This window comes from Chenopodium quinoa, unplaced genomic scaffold (genome assembly GCF_001683475.1).
Source record: "Chenopodium quinoa cultivar QQ74 unplaced genomic scaffold, ASM168347v1, whole genome shotgun sequence".
Lineage (NCBI taxonomy): Eukaryota > Viridiplantae > Streptophyta > Magnoliopsida > Caryophyllales > Amaranthaceae > Chenopodium > Chenopodium quinoa.
Genome location: NW_018744633.1, coordinates 4,866,794 through 4,885,230, shown reverse-complemented (window position 1 = coordinate 4,885,230; position 18,437 = coordinate 4,866,794). Strand labels below are relative to the sequence as shown.

At 33.8% G+C, this 18,437-nt stretch overlaps 2 protein-coding genes across 5 annotated transcripts; one reads left to right on the top strand and one right to left on the bottom strand.

The window, feature by feature from the left end:
• Positions 1 to 8,826: 8,826 nt before the first annotated feature.
• On the top strand, positions 8,827 to 12,261 carry LOC110701208 (ADP-ribosylation factor-like). Of its 4 annotated transcripts, none has more exons than XM_021878807.1 (7): positions 8,827 to 8,953; positions 9,221 to 9,381; positions 10,155 to 10,225; positions 11,335 to 11,454; positions 11,565 to 11,683; positions 11,771 to 11,852; positions 11,942 to 12,261. In XM_021878807.1, the coding sequence occupies exons 2-7, from the start codon at positions 9,234 to 9,236 to the stop codon at positions 11,945 to 11,947; spliced, it is 546 nt and encodes a 181-aa protein (XP_021734499.1). In that variant the 5' UTR covers positions 8,827 to 8,953; positions 9,221 to 9,233; the 3' UTR covers positions 11,948 to 12,261. The 4 variants fall into 4 exon arrangements, with proteins under 4 accessions (XP_021734499.1, XP_021734501.1, XP_021734500.1 ...); XM_021878809.1 differs by having other exon boundaries at positions 8,842 to 9,055; XM_021878808.1 differs by having other exon boundaries at positions 8,842 to 9,077.
• Positions 12,262 to 13,019: 758 nt separating this feature from the next.
• Positions 13,020 to 17,517, bottom strand: LOC110701207 (ABC transporter I family member 20-like). Its single transcript, XM_021878806.1, has 7 exons — positions 17,174 to 17,517; positions 16,958 to 17,091; positions 16,251 to 16,370; positions 14,149 to 14,244; positions 13,887 to 14,039; positions 13,723 to 13,800; positions 13,020 to 13,615 (listed from the first exon to the last, which is right to left on the bottom strand). The coding sequence occupies exons 1-7, from the start codon at positions 17,334 to 17,336 to the stop codon at positions 13,376 to 13,378; spliced, it is 984 nt and encodes a 327-aa protein (XP_021734498.1). The 5' UTR covers positions 17,337 to 17,517; the 3' UTR covers positions 13,020 to 13,375.
• Positions 17,518 to 18,437: the final 920 nt, after the last annotated feature.

Here is an 18,437-nt window from a genome sequence, read left to right as displayed (position 1 = left end):
AATGGTTCAATTGTTATTTAATTAGATAATTACTCTATTTATTCTATCAACACTTATATGAGTCAAAATGGTGACACAAACACATTATCATCGTGATTAGTTCGAATCGAGTTATGGAACCTTATTAATTTTAATAAGCCTTTAAAATAGAATAAGAAACCAACACAAAAAACTTTCCACTCTAATATTAGTAAAGTTGAGGTAATGTGAGGAAGCAGAATGACAGAATCAGCATGTATGGCCCATAATTCATTAGCCCAACCCCATAATACGCTACTATTAGCGTACAATCTACGGCCTAAAAGCATAAACAAAAACCTATCACGTGACGTTTTCAAAAAAAAAAAAAAAAAAAAAAAACCCATCACGTGACTGATCCATTCCAACCATGTGTAATCATTGGTGCACCGCGCCACACAGAATAAATATGTTTTTTTAAAAAGATTGTAATTTAAATTTACAAATTCTCATATACTACGTATATACAAGTATATACTACGTATTTAGTCACACAGAGTTACTTCATTAGTGTTGAAAAAAATAAAAGTTACTTATTCTATCATATAGATATTACGGAGTACTTGATTAATGAAATAGGAGTTACTCAGTTAGACGGTTAGTATATATATATATATATATATATATATATATATATATATATATATATATATGGATTTGCTAGAATGAGAAATAAGAAATGAGAAAAGAAATCTCCACCCTTAGATTTTAGTAACCACCAACGGCTCAGATTAGAACATTAAAAATTCACCCTTCTCTTTCATCCCCCTCCCACGTTTCTATTTCATATGTATGGCTGGTTTCCTTTCTTTCTCTCTCCTCTCTTTTCTCTTTCCCTTATTTCTGTTTCCTTTAAACTTATCTTTTTTTTCATTTACATTGGCTCTTAATTTATGCAAGCAACAACTCCCACCGACTGAAGACCAATTCAGGGTAAATTTGACGGGTTTTTTCCCTTTTTTCACAATTTTACTTTTAGGGGTTCCCAATTAAAGTTGTTGGGGTTTCCAATTAAACGTTTCTTATTGCTTTTGATCAATCATAATTTTAGTTTCAGGGATCTGCAATTAAATAAAGTTTTTGATTTTTATTTTACAAATTCTACAATATTTGTTAATTATGGTTTTTAAAAATTGTTCTTTTTTACCCAAAATTTGTGTTTTTTGATTCATTTGTTACGAAACCTATGATACTCTTGGAAATGGTTAGTGGCCTAGTGCCTTGATATATTGGTTGTTGTGCTTACTGATTAGTGGAATAAGAAACATATTAGCTTCTTTTTTTGAGATCTAAAATATATACTACGTAATAGGCAGAGTTACTCTTGGTTGTATCATTTTTTTTTGCATTCATAAGTTGAATTTTCGGATATTATTAGATAAAAAAAATGATTTTGTGAAACCTAATAGCTCAAAAGGTAGAGCATTGTGCATTTGCACAAGGTTGTGGGTTCGATTCCCTCATGGGTTATCAGTTAGTCGTAATTTGTTGTTTCCTGAGTTGTAGTTTTGGCATTATTGCATTAATCGTATACTGAAATCAATATAGCAATGGAGCATGTAAAAATGGAGCTGAACCAAATAGAAATGCAGATAATAATTATTCAAGATAAATATATATTTGTCATTCAATCCCAATCACAAAATCAATTATATGTCCATGTGAGACAAAAAATGGAATAACTCTGCAAACATTCAATAGCCAAATTAAACCCAACACCGTCTGAAGTGCCTATATATTGTTAATAAGGAATAACTAACCAAAGAAGAGAATCAATCCTCTTTGATAGGGCAATTGCGACTATCATGTTGTGCATATTTTCCACATGATTTACAGAGTCTCTGTCGCTTTTGCTTATCTTCAATAGCCTTCTCTTTCCCACTTGGAATTCTCTTGCCACTTCCTTTAGTTATTGAATGCTTTGGTGGATGAATATCAATTTTCACTGGAATGGTAGACTCCACATATGCTTCCAAATCATTTGTCTTGTTATCTACACAAACATTGGTACTCTCGAGCAAAGATTTTTTTAAATCTATGATCCCATTCCTTAAAACACGAATTTTATTAATATCATAACCGTCCAATTCTGCACAACCATGAAAATCTTTCCATAACTCAGATATTTCTATATTAGCAAGTTGAATTTGAGAACAACCTTCATCTACAATAGTATCCATATCAAATATAAGTGAGCAAGTTGCACTTTTAGTCCATCTGTGAACAATATAATATGATGGTATTGCATCAATTCCCCTGCCCTTGAAAACACAAAGAATATGACGACATGGAATGCCATCTTGTTCAAATAACTTACATGAGCAATGAGCCACATTGTCCAAAGTATTATAAGATACAATTCTTTGCTTTGGTTTCCAAGGATTATTGTCATGAACTTCAAATATTATACTTCCATTTTCCTCTTTGGTCTCCTTAACTCCACAATACATACAAGAACACCAAAATTCCTTTTGAAAGACATAAAAATTTACATGAGTATAAATATCTCTTGCATGCTTTTCTATACTATGATTTGTCTTCAATATAGGAAGTGAATGTGATGTGTCATGATCAGATTTTTTTTGGTTATGCCTCTGCCTGTCGATAATACTTTCATATCGAACCCAAAATTCAACCAAATTGAGCCACTTATCTGTAAGACTACCAAATACCGAATTTTCACTTTCAGAAATAGAAGTTGTTCTAAATAAACCAGCCAAGAACAAGTCTTTGAAGTATGCAGGTATCCATGAGTGTCGTATCTCGTACATAGAAGAGAACCACTCGTTTTTTGTGAGCTCAAACTCATTAACAACTTGTGTCCAACTATGCTCAAATTCCTCTGGAGTCTCTGATTGCCACACACATGATTTAAATTTATCTTGAAAATCCTCGTTACTATTAAGACTTCCACCTACCTTCTCATAAACTTTTTTTAAAATATGCCACATGCAAAATCGATGAGAAGAGGTATCAAATATATTTTTTATTGCAGCTTTCATTGCTGGATCTTGATCGGTGGTTATGCATCTAGGTTTATGACCACCCATTGCTTCTAAGAACTTCTCAAACAACCAAGTAAAGGATTCAGTTTTCTCATCACACAAAAATGCAGCACCAAATGTAATGCATTGTCGATGATGATTTCTTCCGGTAAATGGAGCAAATATCATTGAGTATTTATTTGTTCCATATGTCGTATCAAAAGAGACAATATCACCAAAAGTGGCATAATTTTTTCTCCTAATGCCATCAGCCCAGAAAAAAATACTTTAACCGATGTTCATCATCTACCTTATATGCAAAATAATAAGAAGGATCAAGTTCTTTTTTTATTTCAAAATTCTCTTTAAACATCTGTGCATCATAATCACTGATCATAATTTTAAGTCATGTTTGATAATTTTGAAGGTCTTTTTGCGTACATCCAACTTTATCATATCCTCCAACTTGATGTTTAATCAACTGATATGCTTTGGTAGGTCCTATATTGGCTCGACTACATGTGAATAAAACAGCCTTATGCATAGAATTAACCTTTCTTGCCGATCTCAAAAGGTGTCTCTTTGTAGGAGTTGCAAGTGCATGGGTATGGTGCTCAACAAACTCCTTAATCTCATATTTACCCTCTTCCGTTCACTTGATTTTGATTTTGGCACCACACCCTTCTCTTGTTTCTTTCAACCTTTTAGATCTACCCCCATTCATAGATTGATTTGTAGGTTGATTATAACCTTCTTTAGAACACAAAAAAATATTTCCATATAACAAAACCAGTCTTCTTATCTTTCACCTCCGTCGAAGACCTAACGCTAAAACCAATATTATGTGCATACCGTTTGTAAAATTCTGCTCCTTCATCTAAGTTATTAAATATCATTCCTAGTGATGGCCTGACATTATCCATTGCCTTGATTGCCTTCATAAGGGGTAACAATAAACATGTATCGAATAAGTAAAAGATATTATAATTGATGATGTAATTAAAAAATACATTAATGGTGTGCTACTGTTAGATAATACAGAGTATGAAATTTTAAGCATTTTTTATTAATGAAATGAAAATTGAATGTATGTACCTATTCCATATAAACACACAAAGACAATAATCAATCAAAGAAAACCCCAAAATCATGTACTATCTAGTTAACCACTTGATTTGATATTAATAAAAAAAAAATGCAAACAAACGAACAAGAATTATTCAAGCCAACAATTATCAAGTCTAGGTATTATTAAAAAAATAAAAAAAACAAATACCAGTCCATACCTCAATTGTAATTGAAATTGTTGGTCAAAGCAGCAAGATAATACTATTGTAAAGGAGCAACTTGTCCAAAGTATTATAAGATACAATTCTTTGCTTTGGTTTCCAAGGATTACTGTCATGAACTTCAAATATTATACTTCCATTTTCCTCTTTGGTCTCCTTAACTCCACAATACATACAAGAACACCAAAATTCCTTTTGAAAGACATAAAAATTTACATGAGTATAAATATCTCTTGCATGCTTTTCTATACTATGATTTGTCTTCAATATAGGAAGTGAATGTGATGTGTCATGATCAGATTTTTTTTGGTTATGCCTCTGCCTGTCGATAATACTTTCATATCGAACCCAAAATTCAACCAAATTGAGCCACTTATCTGTAAGACTACCAAATACCGAATTTTCACTTTCAGAAATAGAAGTTGTTCTAAATAAACCAGCCAAGAACAAGTCTTTGAAGTATGCAGGTATCCATGAGTGTCGTATCTCGTACATAGAAGAGAACCACTCGTTTTTTGTGAGCTCAAACTCATTAACAACTTGTGTCCAACTATGCTCAAATTCCTCTGGAGTCTCTGATTGCCACACACATGATTTAAATTTATCTTGAAAATCCTCGTTACTATTAAGACTTCCACCTACCTTCTCATAAACTTTTTTTAAAATATGCCACATGCAAAATCGATGAGAAGAGGTATCAAATATATTTTTTATTGCAGCTTTCATTGCTGGATCTTGATCGGTGGTTATGCATCTAGGTTTATGACCACCCATTGCTTCTAAGAACTTCTCAAACAACCAAGTAAAGGATTCAGTTTTCTCATCACACAAAAATGCAGCACCAAATGTAATGCATTGTCGATGATGATTTCTTCCGGTAAATGGAGCAAATATCATTGAGTATTTATTTGTTCCATATGTCGTATCAAAAGAGACAATATCACCGAAAGTGGCATAATTTTTTCTCCTAATGCCATCAGCCCAGAAAAAAATACTTTAACCGATGTTCATCATCTACCTTATATGCAAAATAATAAGAAGGATCAAGTTCTTTTTTTATTTCAAAATTCTCTTTAAACATCTGTGCATCATAATCACTGATCATAATTTTAAGTCATGTTTGATAATTTTGAAGGTCTTTTTGCGTACATCCAACTTTATCATATCCTCCAACTTGATGTTTAATCAACTGATATGCTTTGGTAGGTCCTATATTGGCTCGACTACATGTGAATAAAACAGCCTTATGCATAGAATTAACCTTTCTTGCCGATCTCAAAAGGTGTCTCTTTGTAGGAGTTGCAAGTGCATGGGTATGGTGCTCAACAAACTCCTTAATCTCATATTTACCCTCTTCCGTTCGCTTGATTTTGATTTTGGCACCACACCCTTCTCTTGTTTCTTTCAACCTTTTAGATCTACCCCCATTCATAGATTGATTTGTAGGTTGATTATAACCTTCTTTAGAACACAAAAAAATATTTCCATATAACAAAACCAGTCTTCTTATCTTTCACCTCCGTCGAAGACCTAACGCTAAAACCAATATTATGTGCATACCGTTTGTAAAATTCTGCTCCTTCATCTAAGTTATTAAATATCATTCCTAGTGATGGCCTGACATTATCCATTGCCTTGATTGCCTTCATAAGGGGTAACAATAAACATGTATCGAATAAGTAAAAGATATTATAATTGATGATGTAATTAAAAAATACATTAATGGTGTGCTATTGTTAGATACTACAGAGTATGAAATTTTAAGCATTTTTTATTAATGAAATGAAAATTGAATGTATGTACCTATTCCATATAAACACACAAAGACAATAATCAATCAAAGAAAACCCCAAAATCATGTACTATCTAGTTAACCACTTGATTTGATATTAATAAAAAAAAAATGCAAACAAACGAACAAGAATTATTCAAGCCAACAATTATCAAGTCTAGGTATTATTAAAAAAATAAAAAAAACAAATACCAGTCCATACCTCAATTGTAATTGAAATTGTTGGTCAAAGCAGCAAGATAATACTATTGTAAAGGAGCAACTTGTCCAAAGTATTATAAGATACAATTCTTTGCTTTGGTTTCCAAGGATTACTGTCATGAACTTCAAATATTATACTTCCATTTTCCTCTTTGGTCTCCTTAACTCCACAATACATACAAGAACACCAAAATTCCTTTTGAAAGACATAAAAATTTACATGAGTATAAATATCTCTTGCATGCTTTTCTATACTATGATTTGTCTTCAATATAGGAAGTGAATGTGATGTGTCATGATCAGATTTTTTTTGGTTATGCCTCTGCCTGTCGATAATACTTTCATATCGAACCCAAAATTCAACCAAATTGAGCCACTTATCTGTAAGACTACCAAATACCGAATTTTCACTTTCAGAAATAGAAGTTGTTCTAAATAAACCAGCCAAGAACAAGTCTTTGAAGTATGCAGGTATCCATGAGTGTCGTATCTCGTACATAGAAGAGAACCACTCGTTTTTTGTGAGCTCAAACTCATTAACAACTTGTGTCCAACTATGCTCAAATTCCTCTGGAGTCTCTGATTGCCACACACATGATTTAAATTTATCTTGAAAATCCTCGTTACTATTAAGACTTCCACCTACCTTCTCATAAACTTTTTTTAAAATATGCCACATGCAAAATCGATGAGAAGAGGTATCAAATATATTTTTTATTGCAGCTTTCATTGCTGGATCTTGATCGGTGGTTATGCATCTAGGTTTATGACCACCCATTGCTTCTAAGAACTTCTCAAACAACCAAGTAAAGGATTCAGTTTTCTCATCACACAAAAATGCAGCACCAAATGTAATGCATTGTCGATGATGATTTCTTCCGGTAAATGGAGCAAATATCATTGAGTATTTATTTGTTCCATATGTCGTATCAAAAGAGACAATATCACCGAAAGTGGCATAATTTTTTCTCCTAATGCCATCAGCCCAGAAAAAAATACTTTAACCGATGTTCATCATCTACCTTATATGCAAAATAATAAGAAGGATCAAGTTCTTTTTTTATTTCAAAATTCTCTTTAAACATCTGTGCATCATAATCACTGATCATAATTTTAAGTCATGTTTGATAATTTTGAAGGTCTTTTTGCGTACATCCAACTTTATCATATCCTCCAACTTGATGTTTAATCAACTGATATGCTTTGGTAGGTCCTATATTGGCTCGACTACATGTGAATAAAACAGCCTTATGCATAGAATTAACCTTTCTTGCCGATCTCAAAAGGTGTCTCTTTGTAGGAGTTGCAAGTGCATGGGTATGGTGCTCAACAAACTCCTTAATCTCATATTTACCCTCTTCCGTTCGCTTGATTTTGATTTTGGCACCACACCCTTCTCTTGTTTCTTTCAACCTTTTAGATCTACCCCCATTCATAGATTGATTTGTAGGTTGATTATAACCTTCTTTAGAACACAAAAAAATATTTCCATATAACAAAACCAGTCTTCTTATCTTTCACCTCCGTCGAAGACCTAACGCTAAAACCAATATTATGTGCATACCGTTTGTAAAATTCTGCTCCTTCATCTAAGTTATTAAATATCATTCCTAGTGATGGCCTGACATTATCCATTGCCTTGATTGCCTTCATAAGGGGTAACAATAAACATGTATCGAATAAGTAAAAGATATTATAATTGATGATGTAATTAAAAAATACATTAATGGTGTGCTATTGTTAGATACTACAGAGTATGAAATTTTAAGCATTTTTTATTAATGAAATGAAAATTGAATGTATGTACCTATTCCATATAAACACACAAAGACAATAATCAATCAAAGAAAACCCCAAAATCATGTACTATCTAGTTAACCACTTGATTTGATATTAATAAAAAAAAATGCAAACAAACGAACAAGAATTATTCAAGCCAACAATTATCAAGTCTAGGTATTATTAAAAAAATAAAAAAAACAAATACCAGTCCATACCTCAATTGTAATTGAAATTGTTGGTCAAAGCAGCAAGATAATACTATTGTAAAGGAGCAATTTTTGTCGTTTTTGCCGATCACATAATTTTTTGGTCAATTGATCAATTAAAGGAGAATGAAGAGCTTATTGAAAAAAAAGGAACTGAAATAGAAACGTGGGAGGGGGATGAAAGAGAAGGGTGAATTTTTAATGTTCTAATCTGAGCCGTTGGTGGTTACTAAAATCTAAGGGTGGAGATTTCTTTTCTCATTTCTTATTTCTCATTCTAGCAAATCCCTATATATATATATTTTTCCGGATGTTTAGAGAGATCAAGTGAAATACGAAGGAGAGTTCTAACCACTTGAGTTATCCCTTACACTAAAATTTTATTTTATTATCTTACAAATAATTATATGATGTGATTAGCCACACAAAATACATTGAACATTGACACATTTTGCAAATAAAAAACCGAGAAATAATCTAACGGCAAATTCTTACACCGTTATAACGTCTGTCTTTGGGCCCACAGCCCATGCAAGGCCCATCTATAAATACCCAAACACTGATCCAGAAATAATTGACGGACCGTTGATTAATAAAAAAAACTTGATAAACGGGCAGCTTATTCTAGATCTGCCCGCCGTCCCTTGTTGAAGCCCTAGCTCAATTTTCTCTCTCTACTTTGTAAGTTCTTTCTCTCTCTACAATTCTTCTCTTTCTCTCTCCTCAATTTCTTCCCTCATTTCTATAATCATTATCAGATCCAACGGTAAAAGTTTAAATCCGGTAATTTACCGATTTGAATTAGGTTAGCAAAAATCGATCGATCGAATTAGGTTTTCTGATTCGAATTGCTGAGATTTGTGTTCTAATGTTAATTAATTTCGAAATTCAATTTCATTTACATGTTATTATTGATTCTTGTGATTGTTTTTGTGGATTGTGATGTAGATTTGAAGGAAAAATGGGGCTTTCATTCACGAAGCTGTTCAGTAGGTTATTTGCGAAGAAAGAGATGAGAATATTGATGGTGGGTCTCGATGCGGCTGGTAAGACTACCATTTTGTATAAGCTCAAGCTCGGTGAGATTGTTACCACCATTCCTACCATTGGTAAGAGTTTCAAGAATATTCTAATATTCTTCAATTTATTTATTTATTTATTTTTTTTTTTATTTTTTTTTTTGTATTTGTTTATGTTATGTTAAGTATTTTGTTGATATTTATGTACTTCAATGATAATGAATAGATATTATGGTGGATCATTTGGTTGGGATTGAAGGTTATGTACTTCTGTTTGATTTTATGTTTGTTTGATCCAAAATAATTGTCATTTAAGTCATTGTCACAGTAATTGTCGATGGGTTATTGGTTTTGCATGTAATTATTGGTGGTTTTTGCAATATATCTGATGTATGATTAAGTGGCAATTACTGTTGCATTAATTTACTGATTTGTATTTGTAAAAATTGTTCCGGGATCTGAGGGAGTGTTCTCGTTATGTTTGAAGACCCATTTGTATTAGTTTCTGGAATTAATTGATTAAATATCTCGTTGTGAGGATTTTGAATATCGGGTCATGGGTGTTAAATAGAGAATCTTGATGACAGAGTGAATGAAGTTACCTTGATACTTCATAGATTATTGGTGGAATTCTTGTCATTGATTGAGTTTTGTCTGGTTGGTTAGCCATATGGTGTCGCTATGTGATTTAAAAAAAAAAAAAAAAAAATTCCCCTGTTAATGCTTTTGAAAGGATCATTCTAAGTTATTGTTTTTCTATTTCCTACCACTTGTGTACTATCTACTATGTTACGTTGCAGTCAATTTCTGCATTAAACAAGAAGCCAAGGATTAACAAGTGTGTTCTTTTGCTTTTTGAATAGGATTCAATGTTGAGACAGTGGAATACAAAAACATTAGCTTTACAGTGTGGGATGTTGGAGGTCAGGACAAGGTATTGCAATCATCCATCTTTTTATTTGTTTCTTGTTAGATATGCATGCCTTTTAGTTTGAAGCATACTCTAACACTTCAGTGCTTATTGATGTTCTTTTGCTGATTTTTTTATTTTCTTCATTGCCACTCAACAAAATCATTAGCTATACTGATTATGAGGGAAGAATATCCATGTTGTAGTTTATATCATTACTCAGTCCTTGTTTAAAAGGAGTAATTAAAGATTACATATTATGGTTGCTGATCTGACCACTTGAGTTCCATGAAGGTGTAATCATAATTGATTTGCATGCTTATTGACTGTGTTGTGCTGATTGCTTGCTCTCCTTCAGCACCTAACATTAATCATAAGCAACATCAATTGATGCCGCCTCGTCTCTCAGTTTTTCCTTATTGCTGTAAGGGAAGGCTATCCATGCTGTGGCTGACACCATTCACAAATCCCTGTAAAACCCCATCCACCTTTTTATATTGTAGAATACTGGGTGTGCTTTTCGAAGAATGTGTTTGCTCATTTGATGGTTTTGTTCTGTTATCTGTACATTACATAATAATTGAGCTATTTATGGTTTCACTTACATGTTTTGAATTTTCTTCTGGCTAAACAATGGAAAGATGCCATGAAGGCCTCTATTATCTGTTGTATTTTCTTTATAATTATTGTAATGCAATGCTTATTTATGGTCCAGTGCTGATTTTATGTCCTTGAATTGGCACTCTACGTCTTCATAAGCAAGATAAAAGTGGGTTGCACTTACATGTTTTTAGTTTTCTTTCTGATTATAGTGGAAGGATGCCATGAAGGCCCCAATAATCTGTTGTATTTTCTTTAATATTATTGCAATGCAAGAATGCTTATTTATGGTCCAGTGCTGATTGTATGTCCTTGAATTGGCACTCTACGTCTTCATAAGCTAGATAAATATGGGCTTCGTTTTGAGTTCCCTTGCTTTTGCCTATGTAAATGTGGAACTCATGATACTGCTCACATTACTCAAATTTTTAACATGTTTATACTTTAAGTTGACTTCATTGTGTTCCTTATTTCAAGTAGTTGGTCAACTGGGTCAAATTGTTGTTTGATTTTCAATTCTTTCTTTGATCCAGATTCGACCTTTATGGAGACATTACTTTCAAAACACCCAAGGACTCATCTTTGTGGTGGATAGTAATGATCGTGATCGTGTGGTTGAGGCAAGGGATGAGCTGCATAGAATGTTGAATGAGGTGAGCAATGATAGTGGGATTTGAGATGGAGCATTTTTTTATTTATTTTTTGGTTATTTTTAATAAAAGATGTATTTTTCATTGATGTTATCATTCTTGTTCCTGTGCAGGATGAGTTGAGGGATGCTGTCCTGTTGGTCTTTGCCAACAAGCAAGATCTTCCAAATGCAATGACTGCTGCAGAAATTACTGATAAGCTTGGTCTTCATTCCCTTCGTCAGCGTCACTGGTTAGTGTAATCTTATTGTTTTGTTGTACAATAACATACTTGTGATTAAACGTGAATAGTTTCTAAATTCTGAATTTGTCTGTACAGGTATATCCAGAGCACATGCGCCACTTCTGGTGAAGGTCTTTACGAGGGATTGGACTGGCTGTCCAACAACATTGCCAGCAAGGTGATTTTTTTATATATCAAGAGATACCTTCTTCAAATACTATCGTTGCATTTATCTTAACTGAATTTTTCTTATTGTTCTTGTCACAGGCCTAGATGAAGGATCCGCCTGGCTGAGCTTAGGATATATGGTGGATTTTGAAGCACCCTGTTTATGTGGGAGATAATATCGAGCTTTTGGCCTTTGTTTTTTGTTTGCTATGTTAAAAAAGATCACAAGAGTGGTTGTGTTAATGTGATTATGCTTATGAAGGTTTTGTTATGATCATAGAAATTGCTATATGATATCAATACTTTTGTAGATTCAGAATAACTAAAATGTATCTCAGGAAAGAGTTTGTTTCATGTTGATATATACTGTGACCGCGATATTCTTTGGAACAATCAATCCCAGTTCCATCTTCCAATTGTGCTTATGTAGGGACTCGATGTTTAGTCAGTTAGATCTATCTTCCAATTGTGCTTATCAAGGGACTTGTGCCTCATCTGAATGATTCTTTAGTATTTCACCTTATTAACTAGTATATCAACCTGTAATCTGTTGGCTTTTTTTCGTTGAAGGTGTTTAATTGTTGTTCTGCGAGTTCAAAGTTTGTTGAAAGAGTAATCTCATTCTAACCAAAGAAAGGTAACTGTAACTTTCAACCTACCAGACAATTTATAATTCCCAAAGATCTGTAGTGGAGGCAAATTTCATACACTAGTCATGAAGTAATAATGGCCTTGTGAGTTTTGGCAATGAAATGCAACAATTTGATCATTATTTATTAATTAAAATTGCCTTTTAATTCGTAGCAATGGAAGATCCTAAGGTTGTAAGAAATTGCCTTGATTTCTTACTCAATTATTAACAACAGGTTACTAAACTCGATTAGGATTTGATTTTTCGCCTGAATTTGTTGTACTAGTATACTACTCCGTAATATAGTAGTATAGAACTTAAGTGAAAATATTGTAGTACTGTTATTCAAAAAATAAAAAAGGAAAATATTCTAGTAATGTAATTGAGAATCTTCTCTTTGATGTAATATATGCTCTACCTTTATGCGTGATATAAACTTGTTTATAATTTAGAGATAAATTTTGTTTTCCCTTTGAGTAGAAATCATCCCAAGGAAAGAGAAGTACTCGAAACAAATTTTAAAATCCAAGAAATTAATAGAGGCCATAAAAAAATTAAAAATTATAGACAATAGTCCACTATTCCACTATAGTAGCTTGGCTATGGTTTGGAAAGTGTCAAAGTGCTTACATTCTCAATTTCTCATACAAACTGCAAAGAGGAAGTAAAATGGACTCTTTCATTAGAACGCTTTCCTATACAAAAATAAATTTTGACCCGAAACTGTGCAAGTTTACGCGTACAAGTTGGTACAACAGTAATAGTATAAAAACTCCTGAATGCTAAACGTATTCAGTCCAAAACTCAAATGCTAGCTATAGCCTGTAAATTGTTTGATGAAGTAATAGTAGTATAACTTTAAACCTGATAAGTTTAATAACTTAAAGTTATGGATGTAAAAACTATTGTCTTAGTACTCTGTTTGAGCTGAAGGTGAAGTTGTCTTCGCCAGCAAGGGTGGAATGCAGCCTTCCTGCAGCCCATCCATTGTTTGTTACACGAGCAGCAGCATGAGCAGGATCACCAACGACACAAGTGCCTTCAATACGCTTCTCAAATTCTGGGAGGCCATTTGCTTTTCTTTCTTTCCTCCTTTTTCTCTCCTCATCTCGTTCTTTCCTCAGCCAACTCTCCACTGTCCTCTGCAAGTAGACCAGAATAAGGAGTGTCACTTCATACAGCTTACAAGGAGCCTAGTATTATACTTAAACTTAAGGCGGAGGGGGTGGGGGGCTGTTGGAGGACTTACCATTAATGACAAATTTGACATCTCCTTAACTTTTTCCATGGGCAATGATAATTGTAACTTTCCGCGAGCCACATACACCTGCAGAGAATACATTTAGTCAGATTATAGAAATCAATTAAAACATAGATTAATCACAAAATATATCAGAGATAAACTTAACCCACAATATGTGTTGGCCAGTTCTCGAGCCCATCAAATATATGTGTCGCATAGATGACTATAGCACCTCTCTCTTCACATTCCTTGATGAGAAACTTAAGAAGGTCAGCTCTTCCCAGCACATCAAGGTCAACTGTGATCTCATCAAGAAGAAGAACCTGGATAAACAGGACAAGGTTTAGCTCAACAAAGCATATCATCCAGGTACTACCGTACTGCCCTTGGAAAAAATATGAACTCAAGCAACTGCAAGCCTGCGACATATACCTTAAATGGCTTGAGAAGACCCATACAGATTTGAACTCGTCTTCTCTGACCATCAGATACTTTGTGCATCCTCCAAGACAGATCAATGTCCAGCACCTAATGACAAAAAAACAGTCTAACATGTCACAGCCATTCCATTTATTATGTTTTTAGTTTCTTTTTTAAAAAGGCAAAGGGAACAGATCAAACGGACATTATTAAAATACTGGAATACTGAACCAAGCAGGCGTGGCATATAATTATCATCTCTTCTAGCATAGTAAATTGAAGTGAAGGGAAGCAGTAAACTAGGATAAAGACGGATCCAACCCAAAAACATTTTTTCTGGCCAACTGATCATACATCTTATTCTAAATGCTTGATCTAAAATTTCTTAATTGACTGGTTTGTAGACAATGAGAAGCTTCAATTTAAATTTAGAGTTGGACACCCATAGAGAATATCCATCTAGATCAAGAGGCTAAGTCACCAATAGTTTTAGAAAAAATATGAGAGGATGCTGGACAAATTTTCGCTTCGGTCACACTTCTCTTTATTCATTTCTATTGTCTACTCAGTAATCCACCAAAGAATTGGTGACTATGTCCTTTGGTCACCTATATGCTTGCTCTAAGAGAGGAAGTATTGGTCACTCGCAGACAGACCTTTTCTAAAAGACCCACCCTCAGGTCAGTTTAATTCTTTTCACCAAATTCCAATTCTGATGCAGGCTTCTTGTTTTATCCTCTTTGAACATCACATCTCATTCTCACCCTAAGAATAAATTAAGTTTACAATACTTGTGATACGTAAAATCTATAGATCTACACTGAAAGAATAGATTATTAACAACTGAACAGGAGGCGATCTGGTAAAGTGCAACCGATACCAGGTAAATGGTTCTGAAAAAAGCAGACATTTGGCATTGGAGGCATGCTGGCATTTACAAGAATTATGTGGACAATGCTTCATTTGATATGCACTAGACGATGAAACTGAAAAGGATGATCTTATGCTTGACCCGGCAAAATTAGTTTGGCTTTTGAGCAGATTAAGAGAAAGGAGAAGAAGATGGAATAACTCCTCTGTCAAACCCAAAAGAGAATCGAAAATCTCTGGGGAGAGAAGTTATATGGTTACTAGACCCCAGATCTGAAGTTCTGAACATTGGAAGATTTCTTCTTCCCTAATCATATCACTGGAAATGTACTATTCACTATTTAATATTACAATGAAGAAAATCACCCTGAATTTGGAAGTCACACAGTAATAAAATCAAGAGCATCAAAAGCACACTACAAGAAGAATTCACAAGTTCATACAACAAGCATTTGTTAACAGTCTCTTAAATTTGCAGAGCAACAAGAAGAATTTTACATGACAAGGGCGAGAAAAAAGAAGATCAAAGGGCTACGGACTATCATCAACTGCTGGAGAAAGCTATTTTTATAGATGCATAGATAAAGTAAGTTCCTCAAGAGTTGATTCATCCTCTCATCATTGGATCCCAAGAAAAGGAATGAGAAGTACTGCAGAATGATAATGAGGTTGCTAGATGTGGAGGGCAACAACTGCCAACATGCTTGTTGCATAGATCTATATCTAGCTCATTGTTTCAATAATGTATTGCAATGTTTTATAATGACAGTAGCCAAAAAGAGAGTTTTCAATCATCTGTGCGAGTTGCAAGGTTGGTAATGATCTGTTGCTCTGGTTCTAGTATAAGGAGATGCGGTGCAATTAACGACCAGGGGAATCATGACCTTCAAACTAAACAGTTTAAGATGTAAAGTTCTTCATCCAGCTAAGATCGTATTTTTTATGACCTCCCTTTTTATGGAGATTTTATATGTTCTCATTGATGATTTTCTGCAAGACATTGAAGATTCCAATACTAATACTGCACTAATATGTGTTACCTCAACACTATTCCCATTCTTGTAAAAAAAAAAACACTATTCCCATTGGTATTAACTAAAAAACATGCAGCATTGCAAACATATCAAACATAATACTACCTCCGTTACATATTATTTGCGACGATTTGACATAAAGTAGAGAGGAAAAATGTCTAATCGTTGCAAATAATATGTAACGGAGGTAGTATATTTTTCTCAACATACCTTTATTAGTTCAGCCCTTCTTGCAGGATCTACACCCCCAACTCCAAATATCATTTTCTCAGCAGAAACATCTATCTGTATAGAAACCTCAAATCCAGCAAAAGCAACATCTCGCTTCCACTGCACAGACAATAATAACCCCATAAGTTAACAGCATATAGCTATTTCAAGACTTTCAAGTATGTCTAAATGCATTCAAAAGGGGTATAGGCATCTAAGTTGCCATCATGACTGATAACTGAAGTAAAACTAGCGTGGTCGGTGGTCTACCATACAATTTAGCTATAAAACATAAAGGTAGCTACATATCCAATGCCCAAAGACAACGTATATCAAACAATAAAATTGATCCAATCATGCCACAATCTATCAATAAACGAAATACTTGAAAATCCTAATGTTGTTGGAATTATGATGTAAGAGTAATGCATATCTATATTAGTCCACACAAAATCAAATTTCAATCTTTTTTTTAAACAATATTCACAGTATATTCCAGTAGATAGAACTATATGATCACAACTCATAAATCACAACAATCATGAACAAACTGCATATAAGACAGATAATGCTTTGATTTCGAATTCGACATCGATAAACCAACACACAGAATCAAATAACAAATAAAGCAAACATCCAGGAACCAACCCACAAACCAATTACCCAGGAAATTGAATAAAAATAGGGAGTGAAATCAAAAGACAAACCTCTCCACCAAGATAACACATATCACCAGAAGAAGTCAAATTAGTATCATGAAAAGCAGATCGCCCAAGAACCCTAACCATATGAGGCTCAACCATAAGCTTCCCTCCTAATATCTTCAGAATTGTCGTCTTCCCTATTGCAAAAAACACAAAATTCAAAAACCCCACAAAAAAAATGAAGGGAAAATCAATGGAGGAGAGAGAAAGAGATGAAACCTGCGCCATTAGCACCGACGAGAAGACAACGATCACCGGGAAAAAGGGATAAAGAGAAATCCTGGATTAAAGGGGTGGACCCGGGAGGAGGGTGACCGTCGATTCCAGGGTAGGTGAATTCTAAGCCGTTGATTTCAACCATTGGAGATTGTGGGTCTGCCATTGTTGTCGGAAAACGGTGGAAATGAGTGTTGAAGAAGAGAGGAGAGGGAAGGTAGTTGGGTGGGTCGACGAGTAAAGTATAATGTGAGCGCCAAAATATAAAGGCAATGAAAAAGGGTGAAATGGAGAATGAATTGTTCAAGTTCAAGGCGTGGCTTTGTTAAGGCCCCTCAATCGAAATTTGAGGAGAGAGACTATTGTTAATTTGTTATTGTGTTAGGTTTGGACATAGAATTAGAGATTGTTTATGTAATTATTGTTTTGGTCGAACATATGTATTATGAGCAGTTGAGCACCCTATTAACCTTTCGATAAATATATGAGATACACATACTGGTTATTGGTATTGTAAGTTTGTACTTAATTTATAGGAGGTGATTGTCTTTTGATATGTTGGAACGACTGAACGAGAGTTTGAGCATTGGGGATTCGCATTTGAAAATACAAAAAAAATATGTCAATATCTTTTTATTTGGATAATACGGGGTAGATGAGAACGTGTAAGGAATAATATACACTTAGTGGTTACTAACATTACTTATGGAGCTTGGAATGTTAAAAAATAATAGGAACATGTTGGGTTTTTAGGGAAATTCATTTATACCAGATTTTGGGTAATTATATACTCTTAGACTCTAGTGTGGCTATCTATCCCTACACCACCCCCCCCCCACCCCCACCCCCACCCCTAAACAATGCATAAACAAACCCAACAATCCCATTTTCTGTAATTGTGTAGTAACTGAATAGTAACCACACTTTTTACCCACCTATAAATAATAAAAAAAATTAAAAAAAATAAAATTCAAATCAGCATTTCATTTCATTTCATTTCATTTCATTTTCTCTCTCCTTACCCATTTTCTCTCTATATACCCATTTTCTCTCACTAAACCCATTGATCTACTTTTTCAAACCCAAAATTTCTACGAATTTGAGACAAATTATCAATAAAAATTGTTCAATCACTGCAAAATTCAACAAAACAAGATTGAAATTCGAAGAATAAGTGGTTTTGTTCATATTTGGTTCAAAAAAGAGTATGAAACCTAGGTTATTTTTGTTGTGATTGTATTTCAAAACAATTATTGAAACATCAACT